Source organism: Ascidiella aspersa, chromosome 9 (assembly GCF_963924565.1).
Source record: "Ascidiella aspersa chromosome 9, kaAscAspe10.2, whole genome shotgun sequence".
In the NCBI taxonomy this organism is placed as follows: Eukaryota; Metazoa; Chordata; class Ascidiacea; order Phlebobranchia; family Ascidiidae; genus Ascidiella; species Ascidiella aspersa.
Genome location: NC_139455.1, coordinates 20,542,699 through 20,566,568, shown reverse-complemented (window position 1 = coordinate 20,566,568; position 23,870 = coordinate 20,542,699). Strand labels below are relative to the sequence as shown.

The 23,870-nt window shown below is 41.1% G+C and overlaps 1 protein-coding gene across 1 annotated transcript in view; it reads right to left on the bottom strand.

The window, feature by feature from the left end:
* LOC146133520 (organic cation transporter protein-like) overlaps window positions 1-23,870 on the bottom strand; it is a 43,300-nt gene that overhangs the window by 17,841 nt on the left and 1,589 nt on the right. The window contains exons 3-12 of the mRNA XM_083397774.1: window positions 22,794-22,926; window positions 22,197-22,300; window positions 19,839-19,993; window positions 18,910-19,034; window positions 18,101-18,205; window positions 16,833-16,922; window positions 15,954-16,051; window positions 15,100-15,182; window positions 14,392-14,541; window positions 13,917-14,025 (exon numbers count right to left, since the gene is read on the bottom strand). Of these exons, the coding sequence (XP_083253900.1) occupies window positions 13,917-14,025; window positions 14,392-14,541; window positions 15,100-15,182; window positions 15,954-16,051; window positions 16,833-16,922; window positions 18,101-18,205; window positions 18,910-19,034; window positions 19,839-19,993; window positions 22,197-22,300; window positions 22,794-22,926 (1,152 nt within the window). The remainder of the gene's footprint in view (window positions 1-13,916; window positions 14,026-14,391; window positions 14,542-15,099; window positions 15,183-15,953; window positions 16,052-16,832; window positions 16,923-18,100; window positions 18,206-18,909; window positions 19,035-19,838; window positions 19,994-22,196; window positions 22,301-22,793; window positions 22,927-23,870) is intronic.

Sequence of the window (23,870 nt, the reverse complement as noted above, 5' to 3'; positions counted from 1 at the left end):
AGGTGCTGGGGGCGTCCAAGACACGCTGTCAGCATCCTGACCAACTCTACTGCAACGAAACTGTTGGCTGCCTCCCAAGCGAAGAGCTGCTGTGCAACAGGAGCTACCAGTGCGTCGACAAGACCAACACGGTCGGCTGCGTCGATACCAAAGGCAGGGCTACGATCCGTTGCGTGGCGGCGCCTGGTTGGATCGAAGCCGTGATGTGCGACGGACGGCCTCAGTGCGCCGACATGTCCGACGAATGTGTGAACTGCTCGACCAGGCCGTGGTTCTGCGACGATCCCTGTCGCTGGTATTACCCGATGGGGGATCGCTACTGCGACGGGCAGAACGACTCGGCCGCTTATGTCATCAAAAACGCCTCTTGTCCCTTCGGCTTCGAGGAGAAGAACTGCTCCGAGCGCTTTTACTGCGTCAACGGCGTGTCGGTGAGCATCGACGTGGACGAGTTGTGCAACGGTAGAGTCGACTGCGAAAACGGCGCCGACGAGTCCAAGGCCCGCTGCGCCGACAAACGCTTTTACTGCTTGGATAAAAAGCCGCTTTCGGTGCCGATAAGCGACGTCGAGGATGGCAAGTGGGACTGTTCTGACGGCAGCGACGAGTGTCCTCCCAAAAGCCAAAAAGTCACCGTATTTTCGTCCCAGTACGAACTGATCGGCAACAAATTAATCCTGGCCATTTTCTGGCTGATGGCGCTGCTTTCGATCGCCGGAAACATTGTGGTGTTCGTCACCACGGCGAGGAGCTTCCTGGCAGCCGAGCCGATGTCAATCCCGATGCAGTACAACTCGCTGTTTGTTCTCAACCTGTCCATTTCGGATTTCCTCATGGGCGTTTACCTTCTCACCGTTTGCGTCAAGGCCGCCCAATATTCGGGCTCTTACTGCTTTCACGATAAGTCTTGGCGCACGAGCCGGCTTTGCTCCCTTCTGGGAGTCCTAGTCGTGCTTTCAACAGAAAACTCGGTGTTTGTGATGACGTCCATGACCACGTTTCGCCTCGTCACCATTCTACGACCTTTCGTCACTTCCACTCTTACAATTGTTTGGGGACGAATGGCGGTTGTTGCGTCCTGGATTTTGGCCGCCCTGATTGCCACTTTTCCGCTAATGTTCCCCACTTCCGGCTACTTTGTGTCCGGAGTCTGGTTCCCCAATTACTTTTACAAATCGGACCAAGTGAAAAAAGCCGACTTGAATGCGCTCGCGTTAAGAATGGGGCAAATCAACGCTTCGTCGTGGATGGCGACCAAGCAGTTCATCGAAAGCAAGATCCCTTACTTGCCCATCAAGGGCGACATCGGTTACTACGGTGAAACGAGTGTTTGCATGCCCCGAATTTTCGTCAACGTCGGAGAGGCGGGCTGGGTTTTCTCCTGTTTCCTAATAAGCCTCAACTTTGTGCTTTTCCTCTACATGGTCGTCTGCTACTTTGCCATCTACCGCGTCAGCGTGCGAATGGCTGGCACCGTTAGCAAGCGGGCCAGGAAAATGCAGGCGCGCATTTCGCGTCTTATTCTCACCGACTTTGCTTGCTGGGTTCCGCTCTGCACCCTGGCCTTTGTGCAGCTGTCGGGGGTGCATTTGCCCCCGGTCGTGTACGCTATAAGCGCCGGGATCCTACTGCCGACCAACAGCGCCCTGAACCCTTTGATTTACTCCGAAACCATCAGCGGCGCTCTGTGTGAGATCGGTTCTTGCTGTAAGCGCAGTTCGAACGCGCCAACGGCACCGACGGCCAATAACCAATCGGCTTCGCATTCAACCCGATTGTAAGTGTTGTACAATTGTGTGGGTCTTTTCGTGTCGCAAGATGAGGCCATTCTAAATCGCCAGGGACTATCGAACTCCGCTTTGATAAATATTTATGCTTTTTTACGTTAAAGCTTCGTCGTTTATGATAGATAAAACAAAGACATTGAATTTTTTTTTTAATTTTAATAATAAGCTATGTAAAGCGTGAAAACTATCGTAAAACAATTCTTAAATAGACGAAACAATGGTTACACTAAGTTCCCTGTTAAATGAGTAAAATTGCTAATTGAAAAAACATTTTACTTTTTTAAGCTTGCCGCAGTGTTTATCCAGGAAGCCGGGGCGTAACACGGTCGTTTTAAAAGTCTAGGCCACCGCAGAACTAATGTACTGGACTTAGAAACTTGTTAGGGATCCAGGATTAACTTGGATATAAACATGCACAGCTAAATTTCAGTTTCAGTTTAAAGTTTATCAATAAATGACTAAACAAACAACCGTAGTATTAATAAGCTCCCAAATTCCTAATCCGACTAATCAACAGATATTTAGCACAGGAAGAACCCATTTACAGTTAAAAACTTTAAGATACGAGTTTTCGCCATGTGCTTTTTGTAAGCAACATTTTGCGCAATAGGAAGGAAAACAGTGGCATTGTTACGTCATCAACATAGAAATTAAATCACATTTCTAGCTGTAAAATCTATAGTGTCAAACAAAACTTGGGCTACTAGATAATTCTAGTCATATGTGCCGAAAATTTATTTTCGTGTTATTTCTTGTTACTGCCGTTATTTTTTTTATGTTAGGTATGTTATTGGTCCGAAGCTTTATAGTAAAAGTGTACAACTGTACAAAGCAGTACTTCTAAATTTTTAGACATGACGTAGAGTGGTTTGCAGGTGCGCATTTAGAGGTTTATGAGGCTGCACCCCTAGGGGCCTCTGATTGAGGGCAAAAAACATAAAATGTTGTGACGTTATCGTTTTAGCTATCTGTAGCTTTCGATTCCTATCTAGCGGCAGAAAAACTTCAATACAGAATTCGTTCTTATCGCTTGCTTTGTTTAGCTCGCCAAGCGAAAAAGCGGCTGGCATCGTGCTGCGCTTTATTGTCCCGCGCGCGCTACGTTCATTATGCGAAGTGGCTCGTCTTAGTAAAACATTGGCAGAAGTATAGTGTACCACAGGCGTTAAACCGTTTAAAGAGAATAATTATATTTGCTATTTAAACATGTTAGCTGGCCAAAATTTAACAATATCGCCGTACGCATCATCTGTATAAAATCTATTTGTCGATCGTTCCCCAAATACGTCGTACCGTCGTATTTGAATTTATTGTCGCGGTAATAAATAAAGAGGCAAGGCCATGTAATAAAGTTTCACCCACCGTACAACGCAGGAAAGCATTGCGACTCGCAACGTTTCTAAATTCTAAAGAAACTTGCTGTTTCCACGCGAAGCGGTGCGCTAACAAGCATCTTAAGTTAAGTGGTTTTGCGCAAAGCGCGAAAATGTATTTTAAATGTTTATACCTGTTTATTGTCGTATTTAAAAGACGAATTTGGTAAATTGCACCTAAAAAATATTTCACGAAAAATATTTTCATTTGTATAGTTAATAGTAACTACAGAATTCAATATATCCTTCTTTTGCAGTGTTCGCCAATATGCTATTTATGTTGTAGCATCTGGGGTCATTTCAGATGTTTAATTGAGTATTTCAGATGTTTAATTGAGTATTTCAAATGTTTATTGAGTGTGCATTATGTTGATACTTTTTCACGCTTTTATTGAAAACTTTCGCTGTCACTCTGAGAACAAAGCTTCGGCTGTTTTCACACATGACAAATGTTTTTGTGTGACACATATTTCCGTTACAGATAAAAGTATTTCACCTGTGTGAACACGTTGCTGTCACAGGCTGCCAAAAAAGGCTTCGGGTTATAAAACATTTCCGCTTTTCCGTATCGCCTTTCTTTTTCATGCAAATTCTCAACTTGTATATGCGAGAGCGTTATATGAATATACACCAGTCATGTCTAATCAATAAACAGAACGGTTGTAGCTGGCTGCTTTGCTTGCTGGCTTTAAGCCAACGAAAACCGAGTGAATTTATATCAGAATAAGACATTAGCTGAAAGAACAATTTTCTACAATCTCCCCTATAAAGAAGTTAGATGATTGGTCGAGGCAAAGACATTAATGAGAACTCGTAATTAACCAACTTTCTTCAATGTAAAACAAATTTTATAGAGAGTATCGTAAACCTCAAAAGGTTGAAATTCACTGTATTGGCCAAACGAACCACATCGGTGGAAGTATAGCAGCTACAGGCACTGGCAGCAAGCAAGTGGATTGTTCAACAGATGTTAGAACAAAAAAAGAAGTGTCATATGTTTGTAGGCAAAGTAATGAGAAATTAAAGTTTGAGTTTTATTCGACTATATAATGGCTTATTTTTTCGCCTAAGTGGAATCGTTGGAGTGCCGTAGGCATAAACATGTCATAACATTTATTTGAACAGGATAATGCCTTTAATATCAAATTCCCTGTGCGCCTAAGCTTTTCATTAGTAGTTTCAGGTTTGGAAAACTGTAATGCAGCAAACTGAATAGACTGAACCAAAGGAATGCAAAAGGCGGCGTTTAGTTCGTTCATGCAATATCTACCATCGTTTTGCCGTGCTTTACTTCTTGGAATATTGTTGGAAAGTAAAATTACCGTGGATGGAAGTGAGCCAATTGGATGGATTGAATATTACAGTAGGTTGATATTACCTTTAGCCGTTCTCTTGGCTATTTACATGTTTTTTGATTGTCATTTCAATCGGTTTTCCGTTGTTACAACATCCCCTTGAAATATAATTTTGCCTATTGTGTCGACTTTCTGTATTAGTCGTTGCCAACAAAGCACATAAATAGTTCGATGGATGAAATATTAACCCGCAGTTATGCCCTAAGGGGTTTGACCATGTATCGTAAACAGAAAAATAGAGAGCGTACTTGACATTGAACCAAATCAAAAGTGATAATCATTAGCATTTTAGGTTGGATTAGGCATCAGTCAGTTACACCCGACAAGGCGTTTTCCAACCTAGATGCTAACAGAACGTAATATTAATATCGGAACCGTACTTATATCATATATATTCGTTTTATCTGCTTATTAAAAGTTTGCTGACTAAACAAGAATATGATTCTATGTAACCGGTAAGACCAATATTAAAAGTGGAGAAAAACACACGTTAATCCTAATCTCCCATCAATTTTTAGAGAATTGTATCTCCAAGTACAAAATGTTGCTTCGTAAAAAAAACATCGCTGAAATACTTTTGTCAATGTCGTTTCGAATCAACATTATTCCACCCAGTTGTCGATATTTTCCGTTTGGTATTAAATATCGATTTAGCTCCGATCAAATCGGACACTCCTTATTGCAAATTTACCAAAACCCGATACCAAGTGGTAGTATCGCTACTCGTTCGATATTAGACTATAGTATCGGTACCGATCCCATACTAAACTAATTGGTACATTTTGAGATATGGTTTTGAAGCAACGTTTTCTAGTTTGAGTATAAAAAGCAATTTTGAGCAGATAAATCGAAGATCAATAAGCCTCCTAACAAACCGTAAACCTTGGAAAATATTGCCATTGGACTTTCCAATTTCTTTAATTTGATTTACTTGACCAAAGTAATGATGTCAACGGGTTTCAGTTTGGAGAGTCGTACAACTTTAAACCAAAAGTTCGAGTACGTGCATAACAAAAAACTTTATCGCAAGTCCCTAATTGCAAAACTTCACTTTAACGTATTCCTGTTCCTTAGCTTTGCGTATAAAAAGTGTAATATCTACTGGTGGGGCAAAACCGCACGCTAAACACCACGGCGTATTAGAACACAAGTAATGAATACAGCACCCCTGTAAGAGTCACGCTTATATAAACCAGGGCTGTGGAGTCGGTTAAAAACAACCCGAGTCCGACTCCCGAGTTCGACTCCCGAGTCCGACTCCCGAGTTCGACTCCGGCCAAAAAAATACACCCGAGTACGACTCCGGCCAAATGTAAGATTTTGTCGAGTCCCGAGTCCAGCCCGACTCTACAGCCTGTATTTTACCCATTTACGCAACTAAATTAAGGTGGATTTTTTGCAATCGACTCATATTGGTGTCATAATTGATCCACACGCATTACATGGTTTAAAAATAGTTCACATATGCTATTACACTTTTACAACTTACATTTTGCCGCCTTAACAGTTATAAAAATTGATACTGCGCATACGCACGTCGGACTCGGGACTCGGGTAGTTGTACGTGGTCTTACTCGAGTCCCGAGTTCCGATTCCGACCCACGAGAATACGTCGTAATGGTCGCACATAACAATCCTATAAACTGCAGTATTACAAAAAATCAACTCCACAAATGGGTTACCACTTTGTTTGCAGAATGGTGCAACGCCGTGCGGTTGGATCCAGCTAGCAGCATGGTGAACTGCATGTGCCCGGCCCGGACCAAATACCTCAGCGGCTACTACTTCAGCGTCAGGGGCAACTACAAAGCGGAAATCATCCCTAAGAACTGGGTTTGCGACGGCGGGGGCGACTGTCTCAAGGGTTTCGACGAGCTGAACTGCTTCTGCGCGCCTGGCCTTTACCAGTGCGGCTGCCCGCTAAGAACATACCACTGCTACTACGGTCGAGGATGCTACAGCGATAAAGAGATTTGTGATGGTGTGCTGGATTGCTTGGACGGGACAGACGAGCGTGGATGTACTTGTGATACTGGGTATTTTAGCTGCGCGTGTCAGGACAACAACACGTGCGTCTACCCTGAGGTGTGCGTTTTGCAGCGGCAGACTTGCGACGGCAAAAGCGATTGTTCCGACGGAAGCGACGAGGCCGACTGCCAATGCGCCGGTCAGTTTTCGTGCGGTTGCCGCTACGCAAACGGAAAGTGCACGGATCCGATCAGCTGCGTTCCGCTGATCAACAAGTGCGACGGCCGAGACGACTGCGCCGACGGAAGCGACGAGCTTTACTGCGACTTTGTAGCGGTCCAGTTCTACTGCGCATGCGCGCGGAACGGCACATGCGTCACGCCCAGTACTCGACGCGTTGCTTGGGTCGAGGTTTGCAACCAAAGAAACGACTGCCACGACTGGAGCGACGAGGTGGCATGTCCTTGCCATTTTAGCCAGTTTACGTGCGATTGTAACTGGTCGGGCTGCAAGACTTCGGCGGGATGCGTTGACAAAAGAGCTCAATGCAACGGGCTCAATGACTGCGGGGATTGGAGCGACGAAGCGGGCTGCGATGATCGACCAAGTTTGTTCACGTGCGCTTGCTCTCGAAACCGGAGCTGCACGAATAACATCGTCAAGTTGCCAGCGTACAAGGTTTGCGACGGCGTCTACCAGTGCTCGGATCACTCGGACGAGCGTTCCTGTCAGTGCCTGGCGCCCAACTTTGGCTGCAAATGCGCCAAACCGAATTCGACCTTTTGCGCTGGGGATACCTGGTGCATTAGGTCGTCTTGGGTGTGCGACGGATACAAGGACTGTGTAGATGGTAGCGACGAGCGCAACTGTACATATGGTGCAAGCCTTTTCGTGTGCGCATGCGGGGAATCCTGCCCGGGACGGACGCTGGCCGTGAATGGAGGCTACGTTTGCAATCACGTTGACGGCTGCGGCGACGGCAGCGACGAAACCGACTGCGCCTTTTTCCGCTGCGCTTGCAGCGTTCGACCGACGGTGCTGTCTTCCTGTAAAGCCGAAAGCGTGGCCGGCGTCAGGCGCTGTAACCTGGTAAACGACTGTGGCGACTGGAGCGACGAAAATAACTGCACCTGCCCGGAGTACAGCTTCCAGTGCCGGTGCAGTCGCCCGGGTTGTGGCCGATCGCCCGGCTGCGTAAGCGCAAGTAAACAATGCGACGGCTACAACGACTGCGGCGACTGGAGCGACGAATACGGCTGCACCTGCCTGCCCATCGAAACGCCTTGCGCGTGTTACGAGGCTGTCGAAAAGACGTGCAACACCAGCAACGGATGCGTGCTTCCCTGGCAGCTCTGTAACGACGTGAACGAGTGCGGCGACTGGAGCGACGAGAAGGGCTGTGCGTGTTTGATCGGCCAGGTCAAGTGCGGCTGCATATTTAACGCAAGCTCGAACTGCACTTCGGACAAGGGGTGTATTTCCACTTCCGACGTCAACAACGGAATGATAGACTGCTACAGCGGCGATGACGAGCCCTGTGTGGTCGGAATGAACGACTGCGCCGACAATTGGAGCACCAAGGCCATGAGCTGTCCGGATTTGCACGCAAAAAACGCAATGCTGCATTTTGAGAACGCCTCGCTGACCCACTGCCATCCGGTGCTCACCGTGACCTACGTAAACAACACGATCGGGAAGCAGACGCCGGAATGGGCCTGTATTTCTTCGCCGCCCGCCGCCAGCCAGCCCGGCTGCATCAAGCCAGTGTTGTGCAAAAACAAGGAGGTGCTCATTATTCGTCAGTTCTGCGACGGCAACAGCCAGTGCAGCGACTTTAGCGATGAGACGCACTACGGGCCAGGTTTCAAATGCGCCACCAAGTACTCGACTTTCACCTGCAGTCTGCCGCAGCTCAACCTCTACGACGACTTGCCGCAGTGCTCAGACGGCTCGGACTTGTGCTTCGTCGACGGCGCGATGCGCTGCTTTCAATGCTTCGACAAGAAGCTGATCATAGCGCCCAGGCAGGTGTGCGACGGGGTGGTGGACTGCTACGACCTTTCCGACGAGTGTTTCTGCGCCGATCAAACAGTCTGCGACAAGGTGCTGGGGGTGTCCAAGACGCGCTGTCAGCATCCAGACCAACTCTACTGCGACGAAACTGTTGGCTGCCTCCCAAGCGAAGAGCTGCTGTGCAACAGGAGCTACCAGTGCGTCGACAAGACCAACACGGTCGGCTGCGTCGATACCAAAGGCAGGGCTACGATCCGTTGCGTGGCGGCGCCTGGTTGGATCGAAGCCGTGATGTGCGACGGGCGGCCTCAGTGCGCCGACATGTCCGACGAATGTGTGAACTGCTCGACCAGGCCGTGGTTCTGCGACGATCCCTGTCGCTGGTATTACCCGATGGGGGATCGCTACTGCAACGGGCAGAACGACTCGGCCGCTTATGTCATCAAAAACGCTTCTTGTCCCTTCGGCTTCGAGGAGAAGAACTGCTCCGAGCGCTTTTACTGCGTCAACGGCGTGTCGGTGAGCATCGACGTGGACGAGTTGTGCAACGGTAGAGTCGACTGCGAAAACGGCGCCGACGAGTCCAAGGCCCGCTGCGCCGACAAACGCTTTTACTGTTTGGATAAAAAGCCGCTTTCGGTGCCGATAAGCGACGTCGAGGATGGCAAGTGGGACTGTTCTGACGGCAGCGACGAGTGTCCTCCCAAAAGCCAAAAAGTCAACGTATTTTCGTCCCAGTACGAACTGATCGGCAACAAATTAATCCTGGCCATTTTCTGGATGATGGCGCTGCTTTCAATCGCCGGAAACATTGTGGTGTCCGTCACCACGGCGAGGAGCTTCCTGGCAGCCGAGCCGATGTCAATCCCGATGCAGTACAACTCGCTGTTTGTTCTCAACCTCTCCATTTCGGATTTCCTCATGGGCATTTACCTTCTCACCGTTTGCGTCAAGGCCGACCAGTATTCGGGCTCTTACTGCTTTCACGATAAGTCTTGGCGCACGAGCCGGCTTTGCTCCCTTCTGGGAGTCCTAGTCGTGCTTTCCACAGAAAACTCGGTGTTCGTGATGACGTCCATGACCACGTTTCGCCTCGTCACCATTCTACGACCTTTCGTCACTTCCACTCTTACAATTGTTTGGGGACGAATGGCGGTTGTTGCGTCCTGGATTTTGGCCGCCCTGATTGCCACTTTTCCGCTAATGTTCCCCACTTCCGGCTACTTTGTTTCAGGGGTCTGGTTCCCCAATTACTTTTACAAATCGGACCAAGTGAAAAAATCCGACTTAAACGCGCTCGCGTTTAGAATGGGGCAAATCAACGCTTCGTCGTGGATGGCGACCAAGCAGTTTATCGAAAGCAAGATCCCTTACTTGCCCATCAAGGGCGACATCGGTTACTACGGCGAAACGAGCGTTTGCATGCCGCGAATTTTCGTCAACGTCGGAGAGGCGGGTTGGGTTTTCTCCTGCTTCCTAATCAGTCTCAACTTTGTGCTTTTCCTCTACATGGTCGTCTGCTACTTTGCCATCTACCGCGTCAGCGTGCGAATGGCTGGCACCGTTAGCAAGCGGGCCAGGAAAATGCAGGCGCGCATTTCGCGTCTTATTCTCACCGACTTTGCTTGCTGGGTTCCGCTCTGCACCCTGGCCTTTGTGCAGCTGTCGGGGGTGCATTTGCCCCCGGTCGTGTACGCTATAAGCGCCGGGATCCTACTGCCGACCAACAGCGCCCTGAACCCTTTGATTTATTCCGACACCATCAGCGGCGCTCTGTGTAAGCTCGGTTCTTGCTGCAAGCGCAGTTCGAACGCGCCAACGGCACCGACGGTCAATAACCAATCGGCTCCGCGTACGACCCGATTGTAAGTGTTGTACAATTATGTCGGTCTATTTGTGTTGCAAAATTAGGCCATTCTAAATCGCTAGGGGCCACTGAACCCCGGTTTCTTAACGATTTATGTATTTTTTACGTTGAAGCTTTGTCGTTTTATGTTAAGAAAAAAAAAAAGAAATTTATTTTTTTAATTTTAACAATAAGCTATGTAAAGCAATTCTAACATAGAAGAAACAATGGTTACACTAATTTCCCTGTTAAATAAATAAAATTGCTAATTGAAAAAATATTTTACTTTTTTAAGCTTGCCGCAGTGTTTATCCAGGAAGCCGGTTCGTAACACGGTCGTTTTCCAAGTCTAGGCCACCGCAAAACTAATGTACTGTACTTAGAAACTTGTTAGGGATCCAGGATTAACTTGGATATAAACATGCACGGCTAAATTTCAGTTTCAGTTTAAAGTTTATCAATAAATGACTAAACAAACAACCGTAGTATTAATAAGCTCCCAAATTCCTAATCCGACTAATCAACAGATATTTAGCACAGAAAGAACCCATTTACAGTTAAAAACCTTAAGATTCGAGTTTGCGCCATGTGCTTTTTGTAAGCAACATTTTGCGTAATTGGAAGAAAAACAGTGGCATTGTTACGTCATCAACATAGAAATTAAATCACATTTCTCGCTGTAAAATCTATAGTGTCCTAATCAAGACTTGGGCTACTAGATAATTCTAGTCATATGTGCCGAAAATTTATTTTCGTGTTTTTTCTTGTTACTGCCGTTATTTTTTTTTGGTGTTAGGTATGTTATTGGTCCGAAGCTTTATAGTAAAAGTGTACAACTGTACATTGCAGTACTTCTAAATTTTTAGACATGACGTAGAGTGGTATGTAAGTGCGCATTTAGAGGTTTATGAGGCTGCACCCCTAGGGGCCTTTGATTGAGGGCAAAAAACATAATATGTTGTGACGTCATCGTTTTAGCTGTTTGTAGCAATCGAATCCTATCTAGCGGCAGAAAAACTTCATACAGAAATCGTTCTTATCGCTTGCTTTGTTTAGCTCGCCAAGCGAAAAAGCGGCTAGCATCGTGCTGCGCTTTATTGTCCCGCGCGCGCTACGTTTATTATGCGAAGTGGCCCGTCTTAGCAATACATTGGTAAAAGTATAGTGTACCACAGGCGTTAAACCATTTAAAGAGAATAATTATATTTGCTTTTTAAACATGTTAGCTGGCCAAAATTTAACAATATCGCCGTACGCATCATCTGCATAAAATCTATTTATCAAATGTATTTGTTCCCCAAATACGTCGTACCGTCGTATTTGAATTTATTGTCGCGGTAATAAATATAGAGGCAAGGCCATGTAATAAAGTTTCACCCACCGTACAACGCAGGAAAGCATTGTGACTCGCAACGTTTCTAAATTGTAAAAAACTTGCTGTTTCCACGCGAAGCGGTGCGCTAACAAGCATCTTAAGTTAAGTGATTTTGCGCAAAGCGCGAAAATGTATTTTTAATGTTTATACCTGTTTATTGTCGTATTTAAAAGACGAATTTGGTAAATTGCACCTAAAAAATATTTCACGAAAAATATTTTCATTTGTCTAGTTAATAGTAACTACAGAATTCAATATATCCTTCTTTTGCAGTGTTCGCCAATATGCTATTTATGTTGTAGCATCTGGGGTCATTTCAGATGTTTAATTGGGTATTTCAGTTGTTTAATTGAGTATTTCAAATGTTTATTGAGTGTGCATTATGTTGATACTTTTTCACGCTTTTATTGAAAACTTTCGCTGTCACTCTGAGAACAAAGCTTCGGCTGTTTTCACACATGACAAATGTTTTTGTGTGACACATATTTCCGTTACAGATAAAAGTATTTCACCTGTGTGAACACGTTGCTGTCACAGTTCCCGGCTGCCAAAAAGGCTTCGGGTTATAAAACATTTCCGCTTTTCCGTATCGCCTTTCTTTTTCATGCAAATTCTCAACTTGTATATGCGAGAGCGTTATATGAATATACACCAGTCATGTCTAGTCAATAAACAGAACGGTTGTTGCTGGCTGCTTTGCTTGCTGGCTTTAAGCCAACGAAAACCGAGTGAATTTATATCAGAATAAGACATTAGCTGAAAGAACAATTTTCTACAATCTGCCCTATGAAGAAGTTAGGTGATTGGTCGAGGTAAAGACATTAATGAGAACTCATAATTAACCAACTTGCTTCAATGTAAAACAAATCGCTAGTAAACCATCAAAATGATACTACGAATATCTTGTTTGTTTTTTGGAGTAAATAATAACTAAAATCGAACAATCTGGTGGTTTTGAGGCAAACTAATGCAAAAAGTTTATTTAGGAGAAAAACTGTTGGTTGTATTTATTTTGAATTTAGACAAAAAAAGCATTGTTAAAGTACATTGTACATTTATTTTTTTCGTTTGGGACAAAAGGTTGGGAGTATGCATTTCTTTGGAGGGGTATTGAAAAAAATTTCATTAACAAAACAATATTTACTCCCGATGGAGAATGTTTATTTTTGTTTATCGTTTAACTATTCATTTTTTGTGGTTTTGCTTCAAATCTATTTTGAGGATATTATGTTTGTAAATATGAAATATTTGGTTGATGTAAACAAAAACCAATAAATGTTATCATCCTTTTGAATGTATAGGTTAAATTAAGCTTGAATTTAAGGAAAATAAAATAAATTGTTATGATTTTTTTGGGGGGTTTGAGGGGGTGGGGGGCATTACAACACTAACTATTTTTTGTAGAAATCCAAGCAAAGTTACCAATAAGTTAGTAGGCTTACTTTTTAATGTAGGATATAATAAAAAAATTAATTAAATATATGTTGTTTTTTGTAAAAATTACGAACAAATTACAAAAAATGCTTTTTCTTAACGATAAGATCGACACATCCCTTGGCAAACTATCTCTTTTGCATCTAAGCGAAAAGAGTGAAAAAAAAAGTTAATGCGAGAAATTTTCGGTCAATGTTTTTGCTTGCAGAAACAAATCAAGGAAAAGTTTTGGGGTGTGCATTTGTCTATCAAATTGGATTTTGCCTCTGTAACGACATAGGTGAAGGCCACACATTTTTCGGTCCACATCTGTTTTTGCTTACAGAAAACAGTCAAGGGAAACAAAACTTAATATATACTGTAAAACCAATAATCCCTAGTATGATGTATAATATTACAAACTTAACCTGGTAAACAACCCTATATAAAATGAGCCAAATATTGAACCACCCATGATAACAAGGATCCCCCTAGAAAAATATACAACAACCGCAACCCTATCCAGTTGAAGCTGTTTTAGCACCAGGCTATGAAACTATGCTTTCGCAAACTTTGATTATGTATAAAATTATGTAGCGCTTTCTATTTATAGTGTTTTTTTCCCATTTAGGGAAATCTTTAATCTACTTAGCCCTCATGTAGACCTAACATGCATATTATAGCACATTGTGTGCAGTGATTGGTCTACCTTTTGATTTTTCTTTAAATAAGTAAATCGTTAGCATTTTGAATTTGGGCCGCAAAACGTTGACAATCCATATTTACCTAATCACAGTTGGAAACAGTTCGGATGTAAAGTTGTAAATGACGGCGTAGGAGCCAGAAATGCCGACTTTGGCCGCCAAGGAAAACACTGTTCCGAGGGTCATGAGGCCTGTGAAATCAACGTAGTTATCGCAGGGCTTTTTTAGACTTTTTTCGTGGGATATTTAACCTATAATGATGGAGGATTATTGCTAGTCAAAGTATTATTTCAATGGGTTAAATGGTTTCAAATATACAACAAAGTATTTCGTAGAATTCCATAACTGGTGAAGTATTTTAAGTTTAAGGATATTTAGACTAAAATGTAAATACATTTGCTCTTTAAACGTGGTCTGACTAAATTTAAATCTAACAAAAAAATGCACACACAAACAAGTTCATGAGCACCTAACAATGAAATTACACTGGTTGTATTTACACCCATACACGCACACACTCAGGAAAAATAATTTGGTATCAATCAACTATCTTTTACCTGAATCGTCATCGGAATACAAGTTAACGATGGTTGTGCATATGAGCGTGACCCCGGCCAGGCCCATCATGAACACGAGAATCATGCGACGGCCGATCCTGTCCATGAGCAGTATCACGAAGATGTAAGCGCCAATCTCCGACACGCCGCCTGTGGATTGATGATAACGGATAAGTTAAAGCAGTGGTTCTTTACCCCTTTTCCTTGCTGCACCCCTTTCAAATCACCAACCCATTCTCGCACTCTTAAATTACAAAACTATTGTAATTTTATTCTTAAAGAAGTAACTGATAAAAAAATAACACAATAGCAAAATGTAAGTTAGTTTTACATTTAACTGATCAAAGAGATGAATTACAGTATCACGTTTTCTGTGTCTGATTCATCATCCCCACACCCCTTAAAACAGTTCTCGCGCACCTTGGGGGTGGTTAAGAAACCCTGAGTTAAAGACAGACAAAAATAACGAAAATGTTTTTCATGTGACACACCGAAGAAATAATGATAGGCCTACTTCCTTGAAGGTGGCGTTAGTTCAGTAGTTGAAGTAAAAAGTTATTCAGTTTTATAGATTGGCAAATCACGAACTAACGATATTCCAGGCAATCAACTCATTTGTTTGGACATAACATCAAAAGGGCGTTCTTTTAAAGTCTTTGGTTTAATAGTACCAAGTGAAGTCTAACATGTTATAAAAGCCTTGGGTACCTAGAACGTTGTTGACAAATATATCGCCAGCCAAAGATCCAACGTTGAGTGATATTCCTAAATACACTAGACCGTTGACGAGCCTGAAATGTAAAATAACTCATTGCAAATGAAACAACTACAAATGTATTTGTAATAAAAATTTATTTGAGTACACTACGTACACTCGTACAGGTCTGGAATATAGCTTTAATATGAATAATAAAACCGAATCGGTCGATAAAATCATCATTTTAAGCAAAACGACCCCATACGTAATGCTATCATCAGCAGTCAGATTTGCTGACATACAAATTTCCTGCAAACCTATTAGATGATGATATAGTAGGCCTACGGTTATATATTGTAACGTTTTCCTTGGGTTGATGTTCATTTAGTCAATATGCATCTAGCCGTGTTACATATTTAAGGTTTAAGCTATATTCATAACAACATTATGCAGTTTGTTAATTGTGACAATCATCCATCACATTCATGGAAACTGTACTACCACGCAAATAAATCAAATCAACCTTATTTTAAAACCATATGAAATGTCAAGCTGCTTTTTCCAACGTATTATTGTAATAGCAGAATAAAACTTTCATTTCCAAAAGTTATGACGCCTTCCAGACTTCAAATATTTCGACCATAGACATCTTATCAATCAAACCTGCTATATATGTGGTATAATTTTAATTACTGATATTCTAAAAGTTTTGTAAAATCTTCCGAATTTAAGTTCCAACGGTTTATACAATTACGTATCGAAACGGCTTTTTGACGGTGAGATTCTTTATCAACTTAGCCAAAAACTGTCCAAATAACCTTCCGGGAATGTTTGCCTTAATGCTAATTTCACGAAAAAAACTCACCAGGTAAACATTATCAGAAAACTAACCATCCGAATTCCTGGAGTCTTAAAAAGGTCCAAGGAGTTGTAAGTTTGTGTCGCTGTCTTTGATTCCTCCATCTGTTCAAAATATTTAAAATATTCAAAAATGTTTCAGTTTCTTTTAGTTTTTTTTCTTGGGGCGACATTTTAAGACTTTTCTTTTGTGTATAGGCTATTAGTTAACAGTTTTCTGAGTGTTTGGAAACCTAACTAAGCAACATATAAGTAATTTTAAAAACAAGCAGTGTTGTGAACAAGTCATTTTAAAACGACGCAAGCCCTAGTCAAGTCATTTTCTAAAATTGCTTGAGTTAAAGTCAACACTTTTGCAAAATTTTACAAGTCCCGGTCCAAATCATTACCGGAGCAAGTTAATACCAAGCCAATTTATTAATGTAAAAAGAACTTTCCACTATTAAAATTGGTAAAGTCATCTGATTCCAAGCAAATAACAAAAAACGTGATAAATAGTGAGCAAATTATTTCATCTGCAAAACTTGAAATAAATAACTTAATTATATCAAGAAATGTTTAATTAAAAACACTTGATTTTAACCCAAGTCGTCTGGCGCAATGAGTTAAGTCCCGAGTCATTTGGTCTTAAGTAAAGTCAAGCATTTTTTTAGGATTTTAGTAAAGTCAAGTCATTTTTCCTAAAAGACATGAGTCAAGTCATTTGAAAACAGCTACTTCACTTGAAAAGCCTCATAAGCTATTAAAACACTGCTAACAATATTTCTATACTAACACGGTTAATATTAATATTTTTTTGTAAAGCCTGAACATTTGAATATTCAACTAAGGTTTTATATTTTTATAACTATTTAGTCTACCCTGTGTAATGTTTTCGGCTCTTTACCTCCTTTAAACAACCTGACTTTTCGGCATCATCCCAAATCGTTTTCTCATCCAATTCTACTTTATTGAACTTTGCAAATCTTCGTGTTATCTAAAAAGGGTTTCAATAGTTATTACTTTTTTAACAATACTACCGCGATTTACGCCTGAAAACACACGACGAAATAATGTTTAAAAAAACAATTTAGTTTTTTTTTGGGGGGGGGGGGAGGGGAGGAGGGTGACAGTAACTGATCTCTATGAAACCTAGTAGCCTATCTAGCGAAAGCTAATAAGAAAGCTCTTCCACTATATTGAATAGGATAAAAAGTGCTCAAAGTTTGCTTTACGGCTTATGAAGGAAGTTGCTGTAGTTACAACGTTCGCCGATTATTTATGAACATTTATAATAAAGCAATATTGGATTTGAATGTTGAGCTAGAATCCAATCATTTGGAAGAAAAAACAACTTAAAACTTTCTAATTAGCAAAAAAATCTGCATTTAAAGGGCAAAACTTCTGGTAGAGCTGTGAGTATTAAAGTTACCGGCCAGAAGCTTATCAAACGTGAGTTGAAGCGTAACTTTAGCGTGAGTTGTACATTTTTTTTTCTTTTTTTTTAGTATGATAGTTACCGACCAAAAGTTTATTAAACGTGAAGTTTGCATTTTTTATGGAACGTGTATATATAGTCCTATTTTAATGGCGATATATATAAACATCGCTTGCCTCTGTTTTAAACCTACCCGAAAATAGCGTAATATGCAATAATGGTAAAAAGCCCACAGCATAATTGGTTGTTTCATTTTGTTAAACCAGGAAAATTTTAGGTTGATTTGGCAAATTATCGCGCGTATTGAAGGTATAGGTAATTTACATAGCCGGTTGGAAACTATTTAACCTGGGCAACGTTGGGCATTTTATCTAGTATAACACAGAAGACGAAAAATATACGCACTCCAATTGCATAACAAATTTTTGTCAAATTATTTGTAATAACAGAAGTCCCAGTTTAACTCATCACTTTCCTTTATGTGCCAAAACGTAAATAAATGGCTCAATTTATATAAAAATATTTAATGAAAAAACCTGGTGTCAACCCAAGTATTTTGACTCAATAACTTAAGTCAGGTCAAGCCAGTTAAAAATACTGACTTAAGTGCATTTAAGTGAAGTTATTTACTTAGGCATTGAGCCATATAATGTTTAAACTTTAGGATACAAATTTCTAGCCATCGTCCATAACGACAGAAAACATTGCTTGAAACTGTTTAAAGTTAATCACAATACCTTCTTGCCTTCTGTGTCCCTTTTATTTGCAAAGAGCCATCGAGGCGATTCCGGGACCATGGAAAGAGCCAAGACGTAGGGAAGGATAAAAATCGCCATGACGAACTACATATTCATATGAAACGTAATAACTTGGATCTAACTTTTCTTTACGCTTTGAAGGCCCGTTAACTCAACCGGTGAAAGCCGCAATACCACCAATCACGCAGCAATCTAGGTGACATTCTTAGCAAAGTAACCTCAATTAAGTTTTTGCTTTGCTACAGCCACGCGGTTTGTCTTTTAATCGGGCATATTTTAACCTTTTGTTGTCCCCCATCATCACAGCATAAGCATAAACCAACAATTCGACATTGAAATTATGTATGTAGAAGTCAGTCATGGAATATCTGTTCCCTGACCAGAAGTCTATTTAAAAACATTTAGTAATGCTAAAAGTCCTCTCAGTTAAGCAATTACGAAAGTCGCAACAAAAAACTTAACAGGGTTTGATGAAATACAAACGTTTATAAAGCGCATAGCCTCAACATTTTGGCAAACTATTATGCTACTGAGTTTGCACCCACATGATGATATTGACATGCATAATGATTTTTCATATCGCTTTTCGCCTTAGTTTACCTTTTAAGTAAAACAGGGTACATGAGTTTGGCACAACAACCTTAAGGGTTTACCAACCAAAAACAAGGTTGAAGAGCACTGCTATACACAGTATCTTCAGGCCAACTTAGCAAACGTTCCGTTTTTGTAACCCAGCGGACAATTAGGACACGTGGGCATGATGATATCTCACGTACACAAAAACTAACCTGCATATCGTGCCATTCCTTCCACTGGTAGGCGAACCCGGAGAGGACCATGTTTCCCACCGCGAAACCCATTTGATAGCCCACTCCAAGCATGGTTCGCCATTTGCTTGATGTGATCTCCAGAACTGTGTAGCGTATGGCAAATAGAATTGCTTGCTTTAGTTATGATTTTAGGTGTGTACTGAATAGCAAACCAAGGGGGTCTTTGGTGCCATAAACTTATCAAAAATAGTTCGTTGTTTCATTTGTGTTATTAACAGGTAAGAAAATCACAGCTTGGGCAGACACAATATAGTAGTTTTCCCAGCCTTAAATGTGTTACCGATGTAAGGTGATTATAGCTTTTAAAAGAAAGCCGTAAAGAAGGCCATTTTATGTTGAGTAAAAATTAATTAATTACGTTTTCCTTTCGAAAACTAAAAAAAAGGAATTGATTGAGACTTTAGCGTACCCGGGAATTACGCCCCTGCATTTATACTCCCCGGGAACTTTCGATACGTTTATCGGCAACCTGAGACAAAACAAATGAATTGTTTTTGTTGCCATCTGCCTAGCGGTACACTCGTGTGGTAATAACTCGTTTGTTATAAGCTGAATAGATTACGTGCTACTTACGTAATAGTGCAAAGGGCGTAAAATTCGAGAGCGACTCTACAATCGGCGAGGTTAAAACAGACAGGTTGTTTTTTTAATTTGCCACAATTGCTTTGCCGGTTAACTTACTCGCAAAATGAGGTTGGGCTGCGCTTGGAAACGAGCATTGCCGATGGCTAGCAACGAGCTATTCAAGGTCAATCAGTGCACAGCAGGAGGTAGAAGGTATACAACAGATGTTAGTAGGTGTATAGCAGATACCAGCAGGTATACAATAGATGCCAGCATTTGTACAGAAAATGCCAGCAGGTGTCCAGTAGGTGTACAGCACTTACGGTATACGAAGTTTGCGATGTAGATTCCGGCGCCGAAGAAGGCCACGAACCAGCGACAGGTGACGAAGAGCCAAAATGTGTGCGTAAAGCTGCAGCCAAGCATCGCCAGAAAAGAACAAGCCGCCGACACAGCCATTGTTAATTTTCGTCCGAACCTATAGGCGTGTTGTGAAGCAAATACAAATTCAGCAAAAGAACATAGGGAAATTTCCCTAGATGTATTCTTATATACATAAGTATCCTTATCGCTGTTAAACCATATAAACCATATAGTAAGTAGGTTGTTGAACGAACATCGAAGTGACGGCCAGAGGTCGTTTGTTCAAACCTCACTGCAGGCTAGTTGGTTTTCTAACTTATCTTGTCTGTGTTATTTACGAGGAAAATTAAAAACTTCAGCGACCTTCCAAAAGACACAATATTGACTTCGATGGGCGCATCACACCTTTTAAAACGCAATTAACGCGATGTTAAATTTTGCACTTTTGGCCGCATTTTAAGTGTGGTTCCCATGCTGCCTTACAACTGTGAAGTCAATGTAATCACAACAGGTTTGTCAAAATCATTTTGATGAAGACCAATATATTCATCACAAGCAATATTTGTGTACCCAAATGCGTCCAAAGCCTCCTATATTAAAGTTTACCAAATTTAAACAAAATAAACACAAAATGTTTCACGCTTCGCGCGATTAACAAACAGTTTTGTATTATCGTGTTGTTTCACTGCTATGTAATCCAAAAAAAACGAATTGCTTTTAGTATGATAATTATTTAATATTCAAGGGAGCGCAAGACACAGGGCACCTACCAAAGGGGCGCGAAAGAAAAAAGGTTAACAACCACTGGTCCACAGTCAATAGTCGTCACCAGAAAATTTAAAGACGAAAAACAAAAGGGCATACTGCCTGGCGGGAAAAGTCGTTATTATTAACAGCAGTCATTTTAAAAGGACCAATTAAAGTCGGCGGAAATAACAACTGTGATACCACCAACATGCGTAAAATAACCCCAAACAATTTATATTGGGGAAAGTGGTCAAACCATTAGAAAGTGCAGAAATGGTCACAAAAGTGACACATAGCATGGACATAAGGATAAACCTGCTCGCGAATATTCCAATAAAAGATTTTACAGTATAAAAGGCCTTTGAGTTTTGGTGATCAAAAAATGAGAAATGGCACCCAAGCAAGGCTGACGTTTGAACAAAGAGTAGTTAAAAGATCAATGCCATCAATGTTGGGCGTATTTTTGGGTTTTATATCACATTACTCCTCATAGCACGCTTTTGTAAGCCTATATAGCATACTTTGAAGCGCAGACCTCTAGTTTTTGTAGTGTTTGTGTCAGACACATACGTTTTTGCAAGCATGTGACTGTGGAAGTGCCTGTGGATATATTAGACTTCAGTATTCTTATCGAATTTTACTTGCGCTTGTGCTTCTACTTCTTGCATTTTAGCTTTGATTTCTACTTTGACCTGATGAAGCACGCGTGTTGTGCCAAAGCTTGTCAAGATTTCAATACAATTTATTTTTATATAGTGCAACCTGGGGTAACCCTACTTAGAATAAGACAAATACAAGAACGATAGCATTGTTAGCAGTGTTGGGAACAAGTCGTTTTGAATTGACTTAGATTCCAGTCAAATCGTTTGTGAAAACTAAATTACCAGTCAATTATTTAAAAAAAATAGCAAGTCAAGGTTCTAGTTCAACTAATCAGTTGCCTTTATGTGGCAAAACGTAAATAAACAACCCAAATTTATAAAACATGATGAAAAAACTTGGTGTTAACCCAAACTATTTGACTCGACAACTTAAGTCAGGTCAAGTCGGTCAAAATACTGACTTAAGTGCATGCGAAGTTATTAACGTAACCATTACTTCACTGATACTTTAGCCATATAATAATTAAACTTTTGTTTTAATTTGATCTTCATGTTACAATTCTACCGGATCATCTCGATCAATCGAAAACACAGCTTAAAACGTTCTGACCCAGGGGTCGGGAACCTTTTGAGCAAAGGGAGCCATAAAAGCCAAATATTCTTTGTTGTATTACCACGAGAGCCACATATTACTTTTATTACAACTATAGTTATAGTTGGAAAAAATATAGTAATGTGAACAGACCCCTTTATCAGGGCCATTTGGGTGTAAAGAAATTCTATCAAACGGGTTGACAGTCCTGAAAATCCTTATAGTAATAGGGTCACACGAATTGCCGAAAATGTTAGGAAAGCGGCCATGGCCAAGTGCAGTTTTATTTAGTTCATGTTGAGAAAGGATAGCTTAGATTTTTCTGCAAGCAAGATTTTTTTCCTCGCGAGCAATAAGTTCCCGACCCTTGTTCTGACCTGTCAGATACGTTGCCAAATGTTATTGCCCCACAGAGGTCTCCAACCATGTAAAGAACAATTGCGAGGGAGTCCAGAAAAGCTTGGTCGCATACCAGATCGAACTAAATAGAAAACTCGTGTTATGGGTGTTCTCTATACAGCAATATACTTCAGTTCTAAGGATTGTATTCTAGCACACCTGGTACGAAGTTAGTTGTTATTCGGTGAAAGAACACGCTGTTTTAACATAAGTCCGTTTGTCCTACACCAAACCTCCCGTTGATTTTAACGTTGAACGCGAGAAACTTTCAGGTCTAAAAAATTACTACAAGTGTAATATTTTTGCAGCTGACGTAAGTTAAATTACTTTTTGTGTCGAAGTAAACCGATCTGTATATTCAAATCTATTCGAGCTGTGACCGCTCTTTTATTTTTTTTTTCTTGCTTTAAACATAAATAAATTAGAGCGAAATTATTTGTTTTGAATATAAACCATTAGGCGGTTTGCGGATGGAAAAGGCTGAGAATCATTGCTATATTCAATTGTTTTTACATTTATGTTATCTGTAAGGTTATAATTACCAGTAAAGACCCAATAAAAGTACATTATAGAACCTCGGTGATCACTGTTTCCATAAAAATGTAAGTGTTGTAGAAATAACCTTCGTCGCATCCGATTGGTTCCGCTTCCTGGTCGAAACACCCGCACTCATCGGACGAACATGAACTCTTATTGGTGTAGGGATACCTATGAGGGAAAAGTTTGTTTTTTGTAAGCGAAACAGTTAAAATTTAATTACACTTACGTATTACTTAAGTGTGATAAATGTTTAGTATCACACCGGGAAAATGTTCATTTTTAAATAAAAGGTAACCTTATATTTTTTCTGCTTACAACTTTTAACCAATTAGATATAGAATAGTCACTCTCAAAATATAGTAACTAGCCATGGTATGGTGATAATGATATTACGGGAAATCGTTGTGCTCAAATTGAACTTAAACACATCGTTTTTTATCTCCTATGACTTGATTGCACAAAAAAAATATTGGATCCGATTCACATCATGCAGTCATGCGACAAATCCTAAAAAAAAATACCACATTAACTAGGGCGCATCAAAACTAGCCAAGTCACGGATTGGTCACCCCTGAGCTAAGTGTTGTACGTCAGGACTGACGTTGTACATGATCTAGTCCGGTTTGACTATGGATTTTAGACTTTCGGTTGCACTTGGCATTTCAGGCTTGACACAATTCAGAGAATGAGTAAGATCAATATAAAATTGAATGGATTTTCCGTTTTTTCACAAATATTGTATTGTTCTTGAGTATGCTAACCAAATTTGTAAAAGGAATTATAAGATATCACTCATAGCTGCGTTTGTGAGTAATTTAATATTACATTGCCGGCGGTTATCATGCATGTCATCACAAAGCAGCAAGACTATTTTGGTGCATAGCAAATGTAAACCCTTAACAGGAATCGGCCTTCGGTTTTCTAATATGCCCCTCCCTTACAAAACACGGTTTAACTATTACTTAGGTTGCAATCTACCAAACACTTGATTCTGAGGTTTGAAAAATCAGGTGTTTCACTACATTCCTGATTGCCGGTGAACTATTAAAGTTTGTGAGCTTTTCAGGGTGTATGCCGATATTGGTTAAACTTCACATACCGGTATCGATGTT